General features: G+C 39.1%; 1 protein-coding gene across 4 annotated transcripts in view; it reads right to left on the bottom strand.

Moving 5' to 3' along the window:
* Positions 1-20,288, bottom strand: part of MRPL42 (mitochondrial ribosomal protein L42) — a 30,307-nt gene extending 10,019 nt beyond the window's left edge. Inside the window, exons 1-6 of one of the 4 annotated variants that reach the window (XM_069584189.1) lie at positions 19,825-20,288; positions 18,997-19,073; positions 18,217-18,376; positions 13,111-13,174; positions 11,488-11,572; positions 4,198-4,361 (exon numbers count right to left, since the gene is read on the bottom strand). In XM_069584189.1, coding sequence (XP_069440290.1) covers positions 4,198-4,361; positions 11,488-11,572; positions 13,111-13,174; positions 18,217-18,286 — 383 coding nt within the window. In that variant the 5' untranslated portion in view covers positions 18,287-18,376; positions 18,997-19,073; positions 19,825-20,288. Of the gene's footprint in view, positions 1-4,197; positions 4,362-11,487; positions 11,573-13,110; positions 13,175-18,216; positions 18,377-18,963; positions 19,074-19,824 lie in introns of all 4 variants that reach the window. The other 3 variants (XM_069584190.1, XM_069584188.1, XM_069584191.1) reach the window with 3 other exon arrangements.
* Between the last annotated feature and the right edge of the window lie 4,630 nt (positions 20,289-24,918).

The following is a 24,918-nucleotide window of genomic DNA, read 5'->3' as shown; positions in this document are numbered from 1 at the left end:
TATCCTCAGCTTGCTTTTTGTCTGTGGGAAAACATTAGCCAACGAATAAGTTTAATCAGAGAAGTGAGAAAATGAAGAAACAAAGGAAAACAGTCCAACAAGACTAAATAACAAGTTGTAATAACAACAGAATAACAATAATAATGATATGCTAAATATTATACTCAGCATGTAATAACTACACAAGACAGTTGTATAACTATTATCCAAAATGGGTGTCCAGCTACTCGCATCTCAAAAGCTAGTAAGTAGGCAAGGCTGGTGGAAAGGAAAGTTTGCTTTATTTTGAAGACTGGTTCCCAGGGTGAGTAGGTACTGCTGTCTGTTCAAACGCTGACTCCCCCGACTGACAGTTGGTGGGCAAGAGCTTTTGTAGACAGAGGGAGGGGGCTTCATGCAGAAAACAGTACACTCAGCTCTGACAGTTATCTTGAAATTGGTCACTGGTGGTCTGATCAGCATCATCTTGATTGTTCTAAGTACGACCCTATGCGACCCTTTACAACCCTGTGGATTGTAGCCCATCAGACTCTCTGTTCAAGGGATTCTCCAGGCAAGAATACTGGAGTGGACTGCCATTCACTTCTCCAGGGGATCTTCCCCACCCAGAAACCCAATTCTTGTCTCAACATCTCCTACAAGCAGGTGGGTTCTTTACCACTAGCAGTATACATTTGTTACAATGCATACATTTACATACTTAAACTAGTGAATATTTCACTTAAAACATTTGTCAAAAGTCACAAAGTTGTAAACTTAAATCTGGTAAACTTGAAGTATGTAAACTACACCTCAAAAGAGCCTATTTAAGAAAAGGTGCTTCAGGGAGCTCTCTGGTGGCCTAGTCGTCAGATTTAGTGCTTTCGCTGCCCTGGCCTGGGTTCAGTCCCTGGTTAGGGAACTGAGATCCTACAAGCTGCATGGCATAGTCAAAAAAAAAAGAAAGATGCTTCAAAAAGAATAAGAGAAAAACTGTGAGTGGGAGACAATGAGACAATGTTAATTATTATCACACTACTACTGTACATATACTATATGCCAGCTGTTTGATTATATTTTATCTCAAAACCACCAAGCAAATTAAGCATTATTAGCCATGAGATTAAAAGACACTCCTTGGAAGAAAAGTTATGACCAACCTAGATAGCATATTCAAAAGCAGAGACATTACTTTGCCGACTAAGGTCCGTCTAGTCAAGGCTATGGTTTTTCCTGGGTCATGTATGGATGTGAGAGTTAGACTGTGAAGAAAGCTGAGCACCGAAGAATTGATGCTTTTGAACTGTGGTCTTGGAGAAGACTCTTGAGAGTCCCTTGGACTGCAAGGAGATCCAACCAGTCCATTCTGAAGGAGATCAGCCCTGGGATTTCTTCGGAGGGAATGACGCTAAAGCTGAAACTCCAGTACTTTGGCCACCTCATGCAAAGAGTTGCCTCATTGGAAAAGACTCTGATGCTGGGAGGGACTGGGGGCAGGAGGAGAAGGGGATGACAGAGGATGAGATGGTTGGGTGGCATCACTGACTCGATGGACGCGAGTCTGAGTGAACTCCGGGAGTTGGTGATGGACAGGGAGGCCTGGTGTGCTGCGATTCATGGGGTCACAAAGAGTCGGACACGACTGAGCAACTGAACTGAACTGATTTCTATTTTCTTCAATAGATAACAAGATTAAATAACTAGTCAGTAAGTAGCAGAGACAAGATGATTTAAGTCAGTCCAGCCTCTTTAACACACTTATACTCTCAGAAAAGGTTCTACTTTATTGGAGTTCAAAAAGCACAAAACTGAGTATAATATGAGGTAGGGTTATTCATATATGGAGAGTTTAACAGTGTTCATCTACGGGGAATACAGCATTTGTAGGTATCAAGAAGATTTTTGTTTTATACTTTAAATGCTTCTGAATTGTTTTAAAATATTTTAAAAACAAGTATTTTATACCTTTCAATAACTTATTTAAAAAGATGTTATACAGCCCCAAGTAGTAAATTCATAATGGGTCCCTCCCTTTCTTTTAACTGTTATAACTTTAAAACTGTGAAATATTTAGTAAAATACCCTTGTATATCCCGCCTGATATTTAAGAAATGTTCTCTAACATCTAGAAACCAACACTTGAAAATGGGTCCCATTAAACCAAACTATCTATATATATATACACCGAATAAATATTTGTTAAGTATCAGTAATCACACATTGAAATTGTGAAAGGTGATGCATCACAATGGCAATGCCTGCAGGTAAAACTTTTCTTTGTACACATAAGCTAGCATCTGGAGTTTTTCTGTTGAACTCTTTATTAGGAGAGATACTGAGATAATCAACTGCACCTAATTAAAGTCTGCTTAGAACTGAAAATGCCTAGTAATCCTGAAGAGAGAAGACATACCAAGAGATTAAATTAATTAGCAGTCAAAGCTAATTAGCAGTAATAAGATTAAACATAGGTAGGGTACTAGACAGAAAAGTCTGAAGATTACACGTTTGGTTTTAAGACTCCCTAATGGTCTTCTTGCCTTCAGTCTTTCCTCTTCAAATTACAAATCAACACAGAACTTTTGTAACTTCAGCAATTTGGTTATGAACAAAAGATCACAAAAAAACTGCAGCAATATGAAACATGCAGGAAACAAGCACTGAAAGCTATTATAAAAAAAATGTTTAAGGTGGGGCTTGAACTAAAGTATCTCGATGATGGGAAAGAAATAAAAGATAAACATGAGCAATGGTATGAATCATAGAAAGAAATCTTAGAATACAGCAGTGACTGAGATATGGGGCTATATAAATGGCTTGCTAACCTGTTTTCCTATAATGTAATTTCCAAAGAGGGAAAAACGCAGACTGCATGTATAAAGCAAGTGGGTACTGAATAAGAGAGAAAAATCAAGGAAGGGGACATAGAATAGGTAAAGGAACTGAAAGATACTTACGGTAGTCAAGAGACAGATGGATAAAGAAGATGTAATATATTTATTTGCCACATACAGCAGCTTGTGGAATCTCAGTTCCCAATCAGGGACTGAATCCATGTCCTTGGCAATGAAAGCATGGAGTCCTAACCACTAGACAACCAGGAATTTTCCAGTATTATGTTTAGTTAAATAGGTCAGACAGAGAAAGACAACTACTCTATCTTATCACCTATATGTGGAATCTAAAAAATAAAACAAATGTATATAACAAAATGGGCTTCCCAGGTGGCACTAGTGGTAAAGAATCCAGCTGCCAGTGCAGGAGACATAAGAGATGCAGGTGTGATCCTGGGTCAGGAAGATTCCCTGGAGGAGGGCATGGCAACCCACTCCAGTATTCTTGCCTGGAGAATCCCCTGGAGGACAGAGGAGCCTGGCGGGCTACAGTCCATGGGGTTGCAAAGAGTTGGTCACGACTGAAGTGACTTAGCATGCACACATATGTAACAAAACAGAAACGGACTCACATAGAGAACACACTAGTGGTAACCAGTGGGGAGAAGGGAGAGATGTGAGGTAGGACTGTGAGATTAAGAAACACAAATTACTATGTATAAAGTAAACAAGCAACACGGATATATTGCACAACACAGGAAAATATAGCCATTATTTTGTATTAATTTTAAATGGGGTAAAACCTATAAAAATACTGAATCACTAGTTTAAGGTATACCTCAAACTAATATAACATTGTAGGCCAATTATGTTTCAATAAATTAAAAACAAATATTGTTTTAACTTAGACACTACAGTGGCAAAAAAAAATCATAGATTTTTTTCCCTTGGAAACTGATGCAGAAATATCATTACAGAAAGATTATTAAGGGAGAGAGAGGCTCTTTTTGAGTGGAAAAGAGCTGTGCTTTGTTATAATGAATTTAAAACTTTGCACAGATTATCTAGTTAGAAATATTCTAAGGACAATGAATAAAAACAATACTTTAAATGACTGTATCACAAAACAGAAAAAATTTTAAGAACCCCTCCAAGATTCCCTGAAAGCTTTGATTAAACTCTCCCACTAAAATAAAGGAAGAAAAGAAGTATACTTTCATTTTAACTACACTTATGTAGATTTAAAAGCACAATTCAGTAGGTGAACATACTGGGTGTTAACCCCTTCAGGCAAAGTACAACCTCAGAAGGCTGTTAACAGAAAGAAAGTTGTGTTATTTCTTTAGTGTTCAGTGAGAGATGAAGAAGAAAAAAACCCACTTACTGTCCACGAGGATACCAACGGTGCTTAGTAGTAAAGAACATTTTACTGAGTTGTTCTATCATGGGTCCTTGCTCTAACTGCTCACTTTTTTCTTCTAATCTGGTTTTCAGTACTAGATCATGTGTTTCTTCATTGTTATGCACTGGATCTGGCCGAGGGATAGGCTACAAAACAAACAGCAGTGAACATCAGCATGTAGGAATGTTAGCCAGCATCTGATTGAGTTGACGGTAAAATAATTACCACCACAGTATCTCAAGGTAGATAAGTCACCAGAACGGTTTCACTGAGTTGCACTATCCGTTAGCGTATCAGAATTTACTTTTGGCTACACCAGGCATGGCATATGGGATCTTAGTTCCCCAACTAGGGATTGAAGCTGTGCCCTCTGCAGTGGAAGCACAAAGCCCTAGCCACTGGACCATCAGGGAAGTCCCCAGAAATACTTTTCTTCTCATATCAAGTTCTGGGTTTCCTTTCCAATAATAAAGTTATTATTTAAATTTATCTTCCCCCAATAATAAAGTACTTATTACTTTAGTCTCTATTTCTCAAAACTATAAATTGTGTCCATTTTACTTTTTAACTTAAAAGTTTATAGTCTCAGGACTTCCCTGATGGTCCAGTGGCTAAAATTTGATGCTTCCACTGCAGGGGGCTCGAGCTTGATCCCTGGTCAGGCACATACCACATGGCTCAGGCAAAAAAGAAAAATTACAGTGTCTACAGTCTCTAACATTAAAGTGAGATACAATGAAAAACAGTTAATTGAAAATGACATTTCTTATATCCAAAAGAAAGAGGAAAATTTTTCAATATTTTCACTTTAGGTGACTGCACTGGCATTAAATGATGCTTTATAATAATTTGAGTAGTTTTTTTCCCCAAAGACGTTAATTACTAAAAAAAAAATCTCATTTCTTCCCAACACTAGTAAGATAGCATATGCCCATCAGCAACAGTGGCTGACTAAAGCTCTTAAAAATCAGTGCCTTGGAAAGTCAGCTTACCCATATTTTAAATATTAAGCAATATGACATATAACACAAGATTGTAACATTATATTAGTTTTATAAAAAATATAACATATAAAATAACATATATGTATATTATATATATAACATATATAAAACACATATATATTTATATATAACATATATAAAAGACGCTTGCTCCTTGGAAGAAAAGCCATGACCAACCTACACAGTATATTGAAAAGCAGAGACATTACTTTGCTGACAAAGGTCCATCTAGTCAAAGCTATGGTTTTTCCAGCATCGTGTATGGATGTGAGAGTTGGACTATAAAGAAAGCTGAGCGCCGAAGAATTGATGCTTTTGAACTGTGGCGTTGGCGAAGACTCTTAAGAGTCCCTTGGACTGTAAGGAGATCCAACCAGTCCATCCTAAAGGAAATCAGTCCTGAATAATCACTGGAAGGACTGATGCTGAAGCTGAAACTCCAATACTTTGGCCACCTGATGCTAAGAGCTGACTCATGAAAAGACCCTGATGTTGGGAAAAACTGAAGGTGGGAGGAGACGGGGACGACAGAGGATGAGATGGTTGGATGGCATCACCGACTCAATAGACATGAGTTTGAGCAAGCTAAGGAGTTGGTGATGGACAAGGAAGCCTGGTGTGCTGCGGTCCATGGGGTCACAAAGAGTCAGACAGGACTAAGTGAATGAACTGAAAACATATATGAGCTTTACAAATACCTTATATATGTATTACAACACAATGAAACCTTGAATTTCTATTAATGACAACTACTACATTCTACCACTGTATTAAATGTTAGAGCATATATTCATATTTATTGCTTATGTACATGAAAAAATAAAGCCATTTAAAAAAGCAATCTGTAAGTACATGATGGTGGTGCAACTGAGTAAGTACTACAGAAATGCAAAATAACAAAGACATTAGTGAAAAATAAAACAGGAGCCAAGTTAGAGCCTTGTCATAGAGTGCAGAACGAGTTCTAGAAGGAATAAAAAACATTACAAGTAAAGCAAAGTAGGTAAAAACACACAATAAACAGGTAATCTTAAAAAAAGGACCCTGAGAAATTAAGATTATAAAAAGCTTTCACAGTTTCAATTTTCGTGGTTCAGTGGTAAAGAATCTGTCTGAAATGCAGGAGATGCAGGTTCAATCCCTGGGTCAAGAAAATCCTCTGGAGAAGGAAATGACAACCCACTCCAGTATTCCTGCCTGGGAAATTCCATGGACAGAGGAGCATGACAGGCCGTAGTTCATGGGGTTGCAAACTGTCAGACATCACTTAACCACTGAGAACTAAGTACAACAATTTGACATAGGTAGAAATAAGGAACCACTTCCTTAGTGTGGGAGGGAATAAGGAGAAAGTATAATGAAGAGGTGAAGAATTTGGGCTTTGGTCAATAACTACTAACTCTGTGACCTTGGAAAAGTTATTTAAGCTCTTAATTTCCTTTCTGTAAAATCTGAGGAGTAATTACCTACTTAATATAGGTTTGATGTGAGAGTTGGGACCATAAAGAAGTCTAAGAGCTGAAGAATTGATGCTTTCAAACTGTGGTGCTAGAGAAGACTCCTGAGAGTCCCTTGGACTGCAAGGAAATCAAACCAATCAATCCTAAAAGGAAATCAACCCTGAATATTCATCAGAAGGACTGATGCTGAAGCTGAAGCTCCAATCCTTTGGCCACCTGACTCGAAGAACTGACTCGTTGGAAAGACCATGATGCTGGGAAAGATTGAAGGCAAAAGGAGAAGGGAGCAGCAGAGGATGAGATGGTTAGACAGCATTACTGACTCAATGGACATGAAACTAAGCAAACTCCAGGAGATAGTGAAGGACAGGGAAGGAAGCCTGGCATGCTGCAGTTCACGGGGTTGCAAAGAGTCAGACACGGCTGAGTGACTTGAACAAACTACTAATATTTCTTTTAAGGCCTCAAACAGGAAAAAAGTATTACTTAATTTTTTTTTAAAGAAGTGTTCCTTAAATATTTAAAGTAATTTTATAAGGTCATCTCTTACATATAGAATGAAATATTAACATATGTCTTTGCAAGTTACTATCAGGCTCTGAAAGATACCAGCAAACACTAGATTAGAGCCTATAGTTTTCTCTCCTTTAGGTTATTGTGTTGTTATTGTTTTTAGTCACTAAGTCATTCCTGACTTATTGTGACCCATGGACTGTAGCCCGCCAGGTTCCTCAGTCCATAGGATTCCCCAGGCAATACTGAAATGAATCACCATTTCCTTCTTCAGAGAGATCTTCCCAACCTAGGGATAAAGCTGAATCCCCCCATTTCCTTCTTCAGAGAGATCTTCCCAACCTAGGGATAAAGCTGAGTCTCCTGCTTAGCAGGTGGATTCTTTACCGATGAGCCATCTGAGAAGCCCCTTAGGTTACTGTACTTGTTACTAAAGATCAAATGTTTTAAATATTATCAGCTACTTTCAAGTTAATAAATGTTCATTGTCTCTCTTCCTATTCCCAAACAGGCTCAATTCTAATATATCACAAATTCTCTCTGCTTTGTATAATTAAAAACATTTTCTTTCCCAGGCACACAGAAAAAAGATATTAGAATTAATGGCTCCCTCGAAATCTAAACCAAAAGCCTCCACAGACTCAGAACTGACTTTTAGGTTGCACTTGATCTCCCTGATCAAATTTCAAAGAAAGGGTACATGAATATTTCAGTAAAAAGGAAAAACTAAAACTGCATGTCAACTTAAAAAAAAAACATTTAGAACTGTCATCTTGAATTTTCCTTGTTTTCCTTAAGAATTTTAAAAATTTGACTTTTGAAATTTTCCACTAAATCAACCACTAAAAAGAATTGCCTAATACTTACATTTTTACTTTATTTTTCCAAATCATTATTTTTCTGTCCCTGGTTTAAAAGCTTTATTTTCCTAAACTAGAAGTATAAATTCTAGAAAAACATTTTTAGTTTTAATGAGACTTATACCTGGCCGAAACAGAAAGAAGGATCTTTTTACCTGGATATTTGGAATATAATCAACATCTAGATGCAAACTCAAGTTACCAGAAAACCAAGGATATAAATCATTTTAATTTTCTTAAAGTCAGTGTCAGTAGGTATTTCTGCATATGACCATGATCTTTGTATGCTTCCCTGGTAGCTCAGATGGTAAAGAATCCACCTGCAATGCAAGAGACCCTGGTTTGATTCCTGGGTTGGGAAGAGCCCCTGGAGAAAGGGCATGGCAACCCACTTCAGCATTCTTGCCTAGAGAATCCCCATGGACAGAGAGGAGCCTAGCAGGCTACAATTAGTCCTTGGGGTCACAAAGAGTTGGACATGACTGAGCAACTAAGCACAGCACAGAACAAAGTTGCAGCTACTTCCTTGAGAAAAGAAAATCAAATCTAAATGTTAAGTTATGTTTAAATACAGTTATTTAATGCTATACACTTTGTGAAATCTGTAAATCTAGATTCAAAAAGAACATATTTTAACAACAACGTATTTTCAAGAATGTTTCCTATTGTAAATAAAGTCCAATCTGTAATTACTTGAGAAACAAAAAATTTCCAAGCTTCTACAAATTTGTATCTCTTAGCTTTAGAACAGAAAATCATGGAGAGGACCCAATTTATTTAGTTGATCAACATATATTTATTGTGCACCAACCAAGTACAAAGGTTTTCCAGGTGCTGATAATATAGCAAAAAATAGAACAAAACAGACAAGGCCCTGTCCTCATGGAGCTTACATTTTAACGAAGGGAGATACACAGAATAGCAGGAAAACATCCATTGTGCCAGAAATGATAAATGCTATTGAGAAAAGCAAAGCAAAGAAGGACAACAGGGACTCCAGGGGCAGGGGTACTACTTTAAATGCAGTGGCCAAGGAAGGTCTCCCTAGGTAACAAATAAGGAAAGATCTCAAGGAGAGGGAATAACTACAGGATTTTTTGGGGAAGTCATTCAGGCAGAGGAAGCAGTAACCTCATGGGCCCTGAGGCAGGAGCTTCCTAAGTATCTACCTTAAAGAACAGCAGAGAATCCACTGTGTAGAGGGATTATGTGTGACCTCACAGGAGTGATCTCCTAGACGAGAGAGAGGGATACTGAGGACACTGGAGAGGAGACAACTGATAAAGGAAGGGCAACAAAAAGAGAAACGGAGACGGGTACGTACGCAAGGGAGTGATGATGAGGACAACCATGGAATCGATCCCAGGCAAGGAGAATGTATGAGATATGTAAAGGACTGCGAAAACATGGTTCCATCAGTCGATGGAGGTCTTAATGAGGGAATAAATAATTCTTGGAGCTGGGAAACTAGGACGAGTTGGTAGCATACTAATGGAATTCTTAAACATCTAGATTGGGAGTAAGAATTATTTGTGATTAAAACCTCTCTAGAAAACTACCATGGGCTTCCCTGGAGGCTTAGATGATAGAGAATCCACCTGCAATATGGGAGACCTGGGTCTGATCCCTGGGTTGGGAAGACCCCTTGGAGAAGAGAACGGCCAGCCCACTCTAGTATTCTTTTTTTTTTTTTTCCACTCTAGTATTCTTGCCTGAAGAATCCCCATGGACAGAGGACCTGGCAGGCTACAGTCCATGGGGTTGCAAAGAATCGGACACCGCTGAGTGACTAAGCACAGCACAGTAGCAGGAACAACCATGGCAGTGGGGGGCGCTGTAGGGATAAAAGGTCAAGAAGTCAGAGGCTGGGGTAGTAGACAGATCATCTACACGGACACTGAAATAACAAAGAATTAGGATACAAACAGTGTTGGTGAGTGTGAAAGTACATTTAAAATCTTCAAAGAAGAGTGGAGGGATGGGGAAGGGAGGATGAGAAGTGAACTGAAGGATGACAGCAAAAAAAAAAAAGATAAGTAGATAACATGATTTAATGATCCAAACTACAAAGCCGGAAACTGTTAGGGAGGAAGAAAGATGATCTGGATATGACAGTGAAGAGCCACAGGGACATCTATTCTATCTCTAGGCTCAGTAGTAAAAGGCTTTAGGAGAGAAAGCATAACTACTTAAGAGTGCTAAGGAAGCAATGGGGCCAGGGTACAGCCAAGTTTAAGAGTTAGAAGGCAAAGGCAACGTTCTAGAAGAAGTTAAGGTTCTGAGAGACTTTATAAAGACAGTAAGTTTTAATAAAATGTAGACATTTTAAGAGTTGGGAAGGATAGGAAAAGTCTCAGATTCAGGGATGCAAAGAGCTATATGGAGATGAGAGTCTGGATAGTGAGAAAAGACCACACAATCTTGGGCTTTTTAGTATAACTGCTAACACAGGAATAAAGCACATAACCAGAAAAATAATACAAAATAAAAATGGGAGAAGACACAATACAGTATGAGCTAGAGGTTACAGGCCAAAAGTCAGTGACTTTACCTGTTTTCTAAAAACTGTTCAAAGAAATGAAACAGAAAAGGTACAAAATTACTGCCTATGATATCTAGCTAGAATACAAAGTAGGCAGACAAAATGATGAAATTTAAAAAAGAATACAAAATAGCAAACTAACATTAATTTGTTCTATCAAATCAGTACTCTAGCCTTAATTGATTTTTAAAAACAGCTACCACTAGATGCATCATATGATGAATTACTTAAGTAATTTTACCTCAAAAAGCAAATCAAATATTACCAAATATAATAGAAGAAGGCTTAAAGAAAAAAGAGAAAGCAATTCGTACATAAAATAATAAATAAAGACTTGGGTCAAGTTAAATAAATTGTATTAAAGTAAAAACAAAGCCTCCTTTATCTACTGCTCTGCTTTTGAAGAAATATGGAAAACATTACTTAAACTAGGCCACTTAAAATTATGCCCATGTTGGCCCATTAGAAAAAACTAACCAAAAAAAGGAATTCACCAAACATTAAAAGGATGATCAGAACCAACACAATATAAAAGTTATGAAACGGCACTCTAAAATACAAACTTTTCATAATCTATTAGACTGCAATATACAGTAGCACGGCACAATGTGTTTTTAAAATTTATACCAAGTGTGTTTGATCCCTAGTCAGTAATCCGCCAAATTTTAGGCAAGAAAATTGATGCCATAATTGTGTTTAAATGGTTCACATTGTGTATTGAAAAAAATCTTTAGAGAAAGAGGAAGAGAAACATCAAAACAGTAAGATAAAAAAGCCAAAAGACGATCAACATCAAATAAAGAAAATCAAACAATTCCCTTCTCTTTGGACACTGTAAAGAAGTGTATTTTCAACAGCAAATTAAAAATCATAAGAGATCTGCTTATACATACTTTTGTGTGTTCATATGGAATGTCCACAGAAGGGTGATAGCATACTATTGTCCTGGCATCAGATGTCAGAGCAAGCTCTACTTTGCTTAAAAAAAAAAAAGAAGAATGAACGTTTCAGAGACAAATTTATACTGTATTCAAGGCAAAATGAGTATTAGAGCTGAAATCTGTTAATCACCAATCCCTGAAAAATGCCATGTCACTGGACTGGCAAAGGCGGTACCCATATCACAGGAGACAATTCAGGTCATCCCACAAAGTATGTCAATTTAACTACCACAACAAACCCATTACCCATGATTTTATCTATTATCCTCCAAATTACTTGTTTTGTTAGTTTGTTCTCCAAATCTTTGGAAGAGATCTTCATGTTCACTCATCACTATTAATAGAACTTCCTTTCCTTATCTAAAAGCTACTTTCAAAAAGCTATAAGATTACTTGAATTATTAAAGCTGAAGATCAGCAAAATACATAATCTTCCAAGTAAAGGATCACCTGAATTTCCAATCATAAAGATTGTAGTTGAACACTTTTTCTAGATCAGCATTTCTCCAAGCGCCCTTGGCATAATGCAAAACATGTAAGATTCAATCTTTTCAGGTTCAAAAAGTGGCACCTATTATCTAGTCTTGTTGCATCACTATCCTAACACTAAATTTACAATTAAAACTGGTGTCAAGAGATATGAAAATACATTTTTACTAAAATTCACAATAAAACAACTTTGTGGGGCTTTCCTGCTTCTTCAGTGATAAAAAAAAAAATCTGTCTGCCAATGCAGGTGATGGGGGTTTGATCCTTGGTCCGGGAAGATCCCAGATACCACGAAGCAACTAAGCCCACTGCACCACAACTACGGAAGCCCACGTGCTCTAGAGCCCCGTAGCTCCAACAACTGAGTCCCCCATGCCTAGAGCCCGTGCTCCACAAGAGAAGCTGCCAAGATGAGAAGCTGGCACACAGCAATGAAGGCCCTGCTCACTGCAGGTAGAGAATGCCCAGACAAATCAACAAAGACCCAGCATAGCCAAAAATAAATAATTAAATAAAAGTAACTTAAGAAAAAAAATACTGTAGCTTCTGCACGTAGGACAGAACAGGACAGAATAGCAGGACAGAATGTTGTCCTGCTATAAAGGACAACATTCCATTCATATGCTATTCCTAGTTCTTAGCATACTGACTAGAACTGAGAAAGTACCAAATAATTTGTGGTTAAATTAAATATTTGCAATTTAGGATTATTCAATATCAACAAAAGAAAAGATATATAATTGTTTAAGCTAACAGATATGAACTCTAAGAGAAAATCATAAAAGTAATTAACTTCTCAAAAAAACTAAAGAATGCTTCAGGAAGAAAAGACAGCATTTCTATCAGCACATCTGTCTTAGAACAAATGAAGTATTCACCGAAACACAATGATAAATGATTTTTATTTAAAACATTTATAAGTCCAGACACTGGGTAAATAAGATCACTGAAATTTTTTTTTTAACAAAATTAAAGAAAGAATAATCAGAAAAGAAAACAGAAGTACCAAAACAAGAAATAAAACAATCATTTCAGTTAGAGCTAATAGACTCATTTCTTTTTTTCCAATTAGATTTCAATACATACCAATTATAGTCATCTGGAAGAGAAGAATACGTAGATTTGTGACCAACACAATATAAGGCTCCGTCTGTAAAAACCCCAAACAGTAAAATGGATTTAGTTCATTTGAGCATATACTCTCACACAAATGTAAAGTTTGGTTTACCCATTCAACCAATATTTACTATATTCACTATGAAACAGGGTTGTACTTGGAGCTAAGGATTCAGCAAGTTAAGATCCTGCCCTCAAAAAAGGTTCAAATCAGGTGAAAGAGGGACACGTAAACAAACAACTCCAATACAAAGATAAGCCCTGTTAGCACAGAAGGATTGGGAGTAGAAGGGGCACACCGACAAGCTACAAAACAGGAGTACAGGTTCAAGAACACTTTTCCAGCGGAGATGATCTTTAGGGTGTCCTGAAGGATGAAGCAGTAAACTGGAGCTATTAGTGGATAAGTACAACGTTCCTTGCTGCTGCTGCTGCTAAGTCACTTCAGTCGTGTCCGACTCTGTGCAACCCCATAGACGGCAGCCCACCAGGCTCCGCCCTCCCTGGGATTCTCCAGGCAAGAGCACTGGAGTGGGTTGCCATTTCCTTCTCCAATGCGTGAAAGTGAAAAGTGAACATGAAGTCTCCCAGTCGTGTCCAACTCTTAGCGACCCCATGGACTGCAGCCTACCAGGCTCCTCTGTTCATGGGATTTTCCAGGCAAGAGTACTGGAATGGGATGCCACTGCCTTCTCCGACAACGTTCCTTAAAGAGGTAATAAAAAGTGCCAACAAAAGAACATAAAACTTTATAGTGTTGGGAATTCCCTGGTGGTCCAGTGTTTAGAACTCAGTGCATTCACTGCCAGGGGCTGGGTTTGATCCCTAGTCAGGGAATTAAGATCCTACAAGCCAGGGAGCACAGTCAAATAAATAAATAAAAAACTTTAGTGCAACTGGAGTGCACAGTCCACAAAAGAGGAGTGTTTAAGTGACAAAATACAAACTAAACTGTTCAAAATCAACTTTTCTTAATCAAAATGCTGACATTTCCTTTTTTAAGAATACCTGCAAATTCAAATGGAGAAGGCAATGGCACCCACTCCAGTACTCTTGCCTGGAAAATGCCATGGACGGAGGAGCCTGGTAGGCTGCAGTCCATGGGGTCGCTAAGACTTGGACACGACTGAGTGACTTCACTTTCACTTTTCACTTTCATGCATTGGAGAAGGAAATGGCAACCCACTCCAGTGTTCTTGCCTGGAGAATCCCAGGGACAGAGGAGCCTAGTGGGCTGCCGTCTATGGGGTTGCATAGAGTCGGACACGACTGAAGTGACTTAGCAGCAGCAGCAGCAAATTCAAAAGCCATATTTTTTTGACAGTTTGTAAAAGGTTTCTCTACGTCCAGAGAAATGATAACTCTTTTAAATATAAAGGAAAAATGTAATTCAGTACGGTTAAAAAAAATTCTGAAATCTTCTGTAGAAAAGATCAACTTCTCTCAACTAGTCTTATGCTCCTCAGTATGGAATGCCATCCCAACTTGGTTCAAATGCGACTCATCTTTCAAAAGTCAAATGCTACTCTTCCATGAAATTCTTCCCTTCTCCCTGCCCGACAACCCCCATCACAGAAGAGCTATCTATTTTGCATACTCCGCAACCAACACTCCATACAACATTGCTATACCATCTCTGTGGTCCTTCTTTTTTTTTTCAATGCACCAGTTATTTATATGTATCAAAGATGTCCAAACAAAGTTGCATTTTCCATCTTTGTATACCTCTCCTTTCCCCAAGGATTGCATATACTTAAGAGTTCTAAATATAAATCCTTACTCAAATACATTAAAAAGTACCTTAACAAAACTCACTAGACCGTAAAAGATTCTTCAGCAAAATGTTGACCCCCACAATTCCACTGATGTAAAGATAACAAAAATACAAAGAATTATAAATATAACCTCATCTTTCAAAAGATTTATTAATTTTCATTATCTGTGCTAATACAGAGGCGTATTCATTAAGACAAATCAGAAGGTAATGTAAAAATCATTTATACGTATTTTAGTTTGTTTGACACTGTTGGGGATCTTAACTATGTATGGATTAGTATTAAAAGTCATTTGTATTCTCTGAACACAAACCAGCTACGTGATCTACATGCTTGCTGAAAGAAAAGAGGGTTGGGTGGCAGAGGAAGGACAGAGAGAATTTACCATTCTGTAGGTAGGCAAGAGGGAAAACTCAAGACAAGACTTTCAGTTCAATAGAAACTGCACAATTTCTACTCTGCACTTACAGACATTTGTTTGTACCCTCATGACACATACATTCTACCTTCTATTCCACGTAGTTTCCATAGTTGTCTACTTTAACTACGAGTCTAAATAAATTCTTAAATGAACACCCTGCTTATTACTGTGTCCCATATCATGCTTAATAAAAAAGAAGAGACTGCTAAACCACCTCTGAAATGTTAACTTCTGTATAACTAATACTTAAAAAACTTATTTGACATTTTAGCAAAAGAAAAATTCTAGATATGGTTAAGTATCAGAAGTTCTAAAGGCATAATTAGGAATGATGCCAAAGTTAACATCAATCAATCCAAAGCAACTCAATATGCCAAAAAGAATCTCCCATGAGAGTCAGTTCTCCACATCTCAAGGACTTCTCCTGTTTTATGTATATATTTATACACACACACACACACACACAGACATACACAGTTTAACTGCATTATGATACCATCTGTAAAAGCTGATAGTCCCATTCATTTTCAAATGCTGAATTATCTTAAATTACTTCAACAAAGATGGGATAGCAGAAAGTATATTGAGAAGACACAGTTTTGATCTTAGCTCTAATTCATCAGATGTGCAACTTGGTTGAGTTTCTGAGGGCCAGAGAACCCTCATCTTCAGAAAGAGAATGCCACCACATGATAAGTAAATTATTGTAAAATTCAAAGTTGTAAACATCAAAAGACTTAAAGTGCTTAAAAGCTGTAAAATTTCCACAGTGACTATATATTTCAGAGGGTTTTAAATGTTCCTTTCGGAGTATAGGCAGGCCTTTTTATTTGTGCTCATTGAATTTTCCAATAACTGCTTTGCCTCTAATCTTTTAACATCCTTCCCTTTTGTATAAAATATCAATAACAACAGTAATAATAATATGTTACCTTCACTAGTAATAATACAAATTGTGTAGCATAAGGGGCTTCAGGATGCAAGAGGTTAGGTAGTCAATGATTATTAGGATGACTGATGATGGAGTTATTTTCTGGGATAGCCCAACTAGTGAAGTCTACATAGACATTTTTAACTTTGCCATGGGCAGATTAACTGGTTTTCAGATTAACCTGAGTGAGGACAAACTGCTGTTTCAGGACATGGACTAGGTCAAAATTGATTAGGCCTGATTTCCCATCAGCCTTGGGGCTGAGTTCCTATCAGAGCAAAAAAGAGACTAACTGCAGCAGAGCTCTCTCCCCAAGTTCTCAACAACAAAAAATGCTCCCAGGTAATCAAGGGCTGACTGCAGTTTTGTTTTCACTGATTTTAGTGTATATCTAAAGACTCTTAGCAATCTCCTCCTCTTTACTTTATTATACTTTTACTTATATAGTTTTTTACCCATTAGTCTTCAAATAACTCTTTTCCTCTTAACTCAGTCAGTTCAGTTCAGTTGCTCAGTCATATCCAGCTCTTTGCAACCCCCATGAATCGCAGCACACCAGGCCTCCCTGTCCATCACTCCTGGAGTTCACTCAAACTCATGTCCATCGAGTCGGTGATGCCATCCAGCCATCTCATCCTCTGTCGTCCCCTTCTCCTCCTGCCCCCAATCCCTCCCAGCATCAGGGTCTTTTCCAATGAGTCAACTCTTCCCTTGAGGTGGCCCAAGTATTGGAGTTTCAGCTTTAGCATCAGCCCTTCCAATAGAAACGTTCAATTACAAATGGTAGTCAACAGGAACATGAACAAAATTAAGATTGGGCAGAGATGAGTAAAAATGTTGGCTGACTAGCTAAACATGAAAAAGAAAACCTATTGTAGCATTCTAACCATGTCTGCTTTAGAAATAGGAAAATGCAGTTCACAAACAGAGGAAAAGGGAAGAGAAAAGAAGGCTGGTTGGGAAATAAGATTTTAATTGCCTGTTTATTTATATAGGTCATGGTTTTGACTATCAAACATGTATTACTAGGCTTTGGAGAAAATATTACACTATATTTCTTCAGAAAAGGAAGAAATTACATTTTTTTTTTAAATTACATAGAAAAAATACAAAAGAATACACCAAAATATTAACATAATCATCTTTGTAAGATGGAATTGTACATCTGGCCCTTGTTTGCGAATTTTAAGAACTGCCGAAAAAGTAGTATGTGAGGACTTCCATGGTGGCTCAGTGATAAAGCATTTGCCTGCCAATACAGGAGACATGGGTTCAATCCCTGGTCGCAGAAGATCCCACCTGCCAGGGAGCAACTAAACCCTAGAGCCAGGACTATCGAGCCGATGTTCTGGAGCCCAGGAGCCGCAACTACTGAAGGCCAAGTGCCCTAGAGCGCTTGCTCCACAAGAAAAGCCGCCTCAATAAGAAGCCCGAGCGCCAAACAAAGAGTAGCCCCGGCCTCTGCAACTAGAGAAAAAGCCTGAGCAGCAATCAAGACCCAGCAGAGCCAAATAAATAAGTAAATAAATAAACACTTTTTTTAAAAAAAGTGGTATGTGAAAACATAAGTGATTCAAACCAGAAAAAGTTCCTCTTTATTAGTCCTTCACTTGGCCTCAGTTAAATCCCACTTGCGGTCTACAAAGATAACTTACTTGGTCCACATCTTTTACTCTTCATTTATAAAAGTTGATATACACATATGGGTCAATCATCTTTCAAATGCACAAATTAGATCATAAAATAGATACCGTCTGACATACACCCCTCTCTATATAAGGATCTTTCCACATCATACAATATGCGGAATACATATACCTCCTATATAATAGCAAGCATATACAATAACTAAACACTGTAAATTTTCTTCAGTGAACACACATTATAATATAATATTTGAAAAAGTTTAAAATCTCTTAAACATTAAAACAAAAACAAACCCAACTTACTTTGAATTGGAAATAAATGTTTCAAGATAGTTCTGCTTGATATTGCCCATTTTACTGCTGCCAATGCCATGGTGAATCAAAATGCTTATCAGGCGGTATAAAGATGATTTGAAGAGAAACTGCTTTCAAAATCTGCTTCTAGATATAACAATCTTCACCCCTGCATGAGAGATAAAGAGAAACCAGTGCTACCTATGATAAACTGAAGCGAAACAACACACTGAACACCGCAAAATAAGATCACTACCTAAAACCACAGACACTAACGCAAAACTTTTTACACAACTTTCTCTTTCCAGGCAATACAGGACAAAGGGCAACATCATCAGATGTTATAGTTATTTCCATTCAATGAGTGCACAGCCAATGTGTAATTACTCTTAGAAACAGTCAGTCACACATGCTATACAGAGCATTCTCCTTTCATAAAGCTAATGTGTCTGTGTACAACTTCCCAGGCACCAAACACAAGATCTTATTACATCTCTTACAATGGTATTGCTTCTGATTAAATGAAGTATTAAACAAGAAGACCCAGCCATGGCTTATTAAGTACTGACTTAGAGAAACACACATAAACATCCTATCCTAAAGCCCCAAATAAAATGTCACCCTCTTATATATGTATGAGATTTCTACCTTTGCAAGGTGCTTTCACTACCATTCATTTTACTCTCATATTAATCATGAGAAGTATCTTTATTTTGATTCATGAATTAATTAAAGTACAAAATTTAAATAACTTGCTTCCAAGAGCTTCAGAGTCAATCATTTACAAACCGGGAAAGTTTGGGCAAGTCATTAAGCAATCCTCTCAGTTTCTTCCACGGTAAGAGGGGGAAAACAACTCCAGGCTGCTGGGAATAAATGACATACATCACTCGTTTGCAACTAACTATTCGACGACTATTCCCCACACCCCCATCCCCGCACAGTGATAAAATCGTACTTTATCAGTCTTAGTTGCTAAACTATGCAGCTGACTCCTTGCACTGTCAGTAATTAGCATTGACATTCCCGAGTTCCTTTCTACAGTTTACAACCCATTTTCCTATACATTATATGCTCTTTCACAAGTGTGGAAGCAGGCATCTCCACTTGAAAAGCTAAGAATCTAGGCTCAGAGAAGTCAAATGGTTTGTCCGCCCACTTTACCACTACTTAATAGGTGGTATGGTTGAAACGCAAACCCGTATCTTCCGACTACGAACTGAGGAACAGAACGTTTCAAACGACATTCTGTCTGAAACCCAGGGATCAGATTGTTCACCTCAAAAAAAGAATTCAGAGGGTATATCCCTTGGCCTGGAATTCAACCCTGAAGAATACAGGGTTACGGAGAGCCTGAGAGGGACTGAGGTTTGAGAAACAGGCTACCAGAACTAACACCTTTCACCTGGAGCGTAGCTCCCACAGGAAGCGCAGCTCCCACAGGAAGCGCGAGGATACACGCCGGCCCTTCTGCAAGACAGACTGAGTCTGGTCATGCCAGAGGCTTTATCCTGCCGTAGGATAGGAGATAGGAGACCTCAACACTTGCCAATAAGCCTCTGGGCCCGCCGAGTTTCTAGGGACCCCTAGACAGGAAAAGGAGAGGGCAGCGGTTACCTGGACTGCTGCTCACCGCGAACCCGCCATCTTGCCTCAGTCTGGGGTCTAGGCGGCCCAGCTCCACACGCCTTCCTGGCCCGCGGGGCACTCTGGGAAATGTAGTCTCCGCCGGAAGGAGCCCAAGGTGCCCGGGTAGGGGCGCGCGGCAGTATGGGGTGCGGAGCGGGGATTCATCCAACCTGCTCCCGGGTTTAGTTGCAGCGGTTCGCCAGCAACTTTACTAGCACTATCTTCAAAAACAAATTCACTGCTCCCCGCTCATATCCTTAAGAAAGTAACACACACTATTCTTTTAAGGTTTATATCAATAATCGGAGCAACTTGAGAGCCATCCTCCGAAGAGTTAAGTTTCCTACCGAAAGAGACGTTTCAGAGAAGCATTGAAGTAGTAGTGGCGTTGGATTTAACGTTTGAAATGGGGAAGCGGGGCAACCCTTCAACCTAAAAGCCCAGCAATGTGTTTTGAGAACGGTGCTGGTTATTTATTATGAGAGGAAGACATGTGCAGAATCCTGAACCTTGCCTTGTGTCTTAGAGGGAAGAAAAGGCCACACTACATTGGCTTTCCGGACTATGCTGTAGGGGAAGACAGTGAGGAGAAACAGATTGGAAGGAACAATCAATGAACTCGTCAAACATTCACTGTGCAGAGCTGAAGAGAGACAGAGCAAAGACGATTCCGCAGGACACGTCTCCATGGCTGTGAGCCTAGTGGGAACCGCTGACCAACAGGGAGGCTCAGCTGGGCGAAGAAAGGTTCACAAAGCTGAGACCAGAAAAGAAACCAGCCATGGGCCTAGGCACATAAGGAGTGACTGTAGAAAAAAAGAGAAAAGTACCCAGAACCTAGCCAGGAAATTCCAACATTAAGCGGTCTGGTGGAGGAAGACAGCCAGCAAGGGCCTCTCAGAAGCAGCTGGAGAGAGGCAGTATGAAAACCAAGAAGACACAGTCTGAGAGTGTGTCCGGAAGAGTTTATCAATAATGTAGAGTTTAGTGTCGGCAGTTTTAAAACTAATTTCCAACATGCTAACATTTTGATGTATAGTCTTTCACTTTTTGTCTCTTTGTGTATCTATACTATGATAGTAGCTAACAGTTATTATGCACTGGTCATAGCAAACACCCTCTTCCAACAACACAAGAGAAGACTCTACACATGGACATCACCAGATGGTCAACACCGACATCAGATTGATTATATTCTTTGCAGCCAAAGATGGAGAAGCTCTATACAGTCAACAAAAACAAGACCAGGAGCTGACTGTGGCTCAGATCATAAAGTCCTTATTACCAAATTCAGACTTAAATTGAAGAAAGTAGGGAAAACCGCTAGACCATTCAGGTATGACCTAAATCAAATCCCTTATGATTATACAGTGGAAGTGAGAAATAGATTTAAGGGCCTAGATCTGATAGATAGAGTGCCTGATGAACTATGGAAGGAGGTTCGTGACACTGTACAGGAGACAGGGATCAAGACCATCCCCATGGAAAAGAAATGCAAAAAAGCAAACTGGCTGTCTGAGGAGGCCTTACAAATAGCTGCGAAAAGAAGAGAAGCGGAAAGCAAAGGAGAAAAGGAAAGATACAAGCATCTGAATGCAGAGTTCCAAAGAACAGCAAGAAGAGATAAGAAAGCCTTCCTCAGCAATCAATGCAAAGAAATAGAGGAAAATAACAGAATGGGAAGGACTAGAGATCTTTTTTAAAAAAAAGTAGAGATACCAAGGGAACATTTCATGCAAAGATGGGCTTGATAAAGGACAGAAATGGTATGGACCTAACAGAAGCAGAAGATATTAAGAAGAGGTGGCAAGAATACACAGAAGAACTGTACAGAAAAGAGCTTCATGACCCAGATAATCATGATGCTGTGATCAGTCACCTAGAGCCAGACATCCTGGACTGTGAAGTCAAGTGGGCCTTAGAAAGCATCACTATGAACAAAGCTAGTGGAGGTGATGGAATTCCAGTTGAGCTATTTCAAATCCTGAAAGATGATGCTGTGAAAGTGCTGCACTCAATATGCCAGCAAATTTGGAAAACTCAACAGTGGCCACAGGACTGGAAAAGGTCAGTTTTCATTCCAATCCCAAAGAAAGGCAATGCCAAAAAATGCTCAAACTACCGCACAATTGCACTCATCTCACGTGCTAGTAAAGTAATGCTCAAAATTCTCCAAGCCAGGCTTCAGCAATACGTGAACCGTGAACTTCCAGGTGTTCAAGCTAGTTTTAGCAAAGGCAAAGGAACCAGAGATCAAATTGCCAACATCCGCTGGATCATGGAAAAAGCAAGAGAGTTCCAGAAAAACATCTATTTCTGCTTCATTGACTATGCCAAAGTCTTTGACTGTGTGGATCACAATAAACTGTGGAAATTTCTGAAACAGATGGGAATATCAGAGCATTGACCTGCCTCTTGAGAAACCTATATGCAGGTCAGGAAGCAACAGTTAGAACTGGACATGGAACAACAGACTGGTTCCAAATAGGAAAAGGAGTACATCAAGGCTGTATGTTGTCACCCTGCTTATTTAATTTATATGCAGAGTACAACATGAGAAATGTCCAGCTGGATGAAGCACAAGCTGGAATCAAGATTGCCGGGAGAAATATCAATAACCTCAGATATGCAGATGACACCACCCTTATGGCAGAAGTGAAGAAGAACTAAAGAGCCTCTTGATGAAAGTGAAAGAGGAGAGTGAAAAAGCTGGCTTAAACTCAACATTCAAAAATCTAAGATCAGGGCATCTGGTCCCATCACTGCATGGCAAATAGATGGGGAAACAATGTAAACAGTGACAGACTTTATTTTCTTGAGCTCCAAAATCACTGTGAATGGTGACTGCAGCCATGAAATTAAAAGACAATTGTGCCTTGGAAGAAAAGCTATAACAAACCTACACAGCATATTGAAAAGCAGAGGCATTACTTTGCCGACAAGAGTCTGTCTAGTCAAAGCTATGGTTTTTCCAGTAGTCATGTATAGATGTGAGAGTTGGACCATAAAGAAGGCTGAGCACCTAAGAACTGATGCTTTCAAACTGTGGTGTTGGAGAAGACTCTTGAGAGTCCTTTGGATTGCAAGGAGATCAAACCAGTCAACTGTAATGGAAATCAGTCCTGAATAATCATTGGAAGGACTGATGCTGAAGCTGAAACTCCAATACTTTGGCCACCTGATGCTAAGAGCTGACTCATTGGAAAAAAACCCTGATGATGGGAAAGACTGAAGGCAGGAGGAGAAGGGGTCGACAGAGGACGAGACAGTTGTATGGCATCAGTGGCTCAATGGACATGAGTTTAAGCAAGCTCCAGGAGATGGTGAAGGACAGGGAAACCTGACTTGCTGCAGTCTGTGCGGTCGAAAAGAGTCAAACACAACTGAGCAACTGAACAATAACAATGAGATGTAAGCAAATGTGCCTTTGGGTCTTCCCAAATGCTTTGCAAAGTACCTGACATACTGTAAAGCACTCAGTCAGTACTAGAAATAATTTTACCTTGTAGGTGCTTAATAAATACTTGTGTAATAAATTTTTATGAATATCTTACCCAAAGAGATTACCTACTTCTTAGACATTGAAATGTAATCCTTCCCTTTTGACTGTCAGGAATAATCCAATGAATGTAATTAAAATTTTAAAAAGGACTTAGTCTATAATGGAAAATAATGATTTCTAGCTTTAAGTTGGTATAGCACTTAGTCTCAGAAGAAAGCAAATGACATGCTGAGCTGGTATCACTCTGAGCAGTTTATTTACGGAGGAATTCTTTAAGGAGATGTGAGTGGAAATCGCATGGAGCAGTAGTAGTTTAACCCGGGCTTGGTACTATTGGCTGTTCCTTCCGGATCAGAAGGAATAAACAGGGGGAGCAGTTCCTAGACTCCAGGACAGAATCCTATAGTTGGCTACCTGGAAGAGAGTAATCAGCTGTTGAAGGGCATCACCAGCCTGATGTGACCTTGCCAGGAACAATCCAGGATAATAATTACTCTGACTTCCCTAACCTTTCCCTCTCCAGTCTCCTGCAAGGGCTTATCATTGGCCCAAACCAAACAGAAACCAGAGGTGAAAGAACCCCCTCTATGCAGTGTAGTCTAATCAGGTTAACTTCCAGGAGAACAGAGTGGATGAGGTGAAGAGTGGATTTGGAAGAGCGAAAGGGAAGTTCTTGGCACCATATCAGAGTAAGTGTCCTTGGCATGTTTTTGGTGCTCTGACTGTAAAGCCAGAGATTGGTAATCCAATTGGATGTTATTTAAATATAAACAGTATGATCCTCCAGTTTTAATGGAATAGGAGAATTCTGAATAGCTTTGAGCAATAATACCTTCATTGAATATGTTGATAAATCAAATAAGTGAAACAACTTGGGTAGGAGATTGGAGGCTCACATCACATTGATAAATTAGGTAATATGTGTAACATGAATTCAGGTAACACTCCATCTGGAGGGTATGGGTGGCAACCGTAAGAGGGGGCTCTGCTTCTCCTTCCAGGTCGTGCGGAAGAAGATCCTGGAAGACTGCACTTTCAGACCTCACCCTCACAATCAGCCTAGAAGGCATCTCAAATTGCTTGTGTAGGTTACCCCAAGGTACTTGGGGGTTACTTGTTTCCTTCAGTTTCTAAGTGACTTTTAGCTCCTCAGAGAATTTGGAATGAAGTGTAGAAATGATGGCATAAATCAAACACACGTATGGACTTCCCTTGTAGTACAGTGGATAGGAATCTGCCTGCCAATGCAGGGAACAAGGGTTCGATCCCTGGTCTGGGAGGATCCCACATGCCACTGAGAAACTAAACCTGGGCGCTGCAGGTTCTGAGCCTGCATGCCCTAGACCCTGTGTTCCACAAGAGGAGTCATTGCAATGAGAAGCCCGTGCACGGCAACGGAAAGGAGTCCCCACTCATTGCAGCTAGAGAAAGCCCATGAAACGAAGACCCAGCACAACCAAAACCAAATAATTAAATAAATGAATCAAACCCACCATGTAGTATTATTTTCCAGTTAGGGTTGAGAACATAATACATTCACAAACATGTATTTTCTGTGTTTATGCTGAAGTATTTAGAAT

Source organism: Ovis canadensis, chromosome 3, assembly GCF_042477335.2.
Source record: "Ovis canadensis isolate MfBH-ARS-UI-01 breed Bighorn chromosome 3, ARS-UI_OviCan_v2, whole genome shotgun sequence".
Classification (NCBI taxonomy): Eukaryota; Metazoa; Chordata; class Mammalia; order Artiodactyla; family Bovidae; genus Ovis; species Ovis canadensis.
The sequence above is the reverse complement of the archived record's forward strand: the minus strand, read 5'-3'. Positions and strand labels throughout refer to the sequence as shown.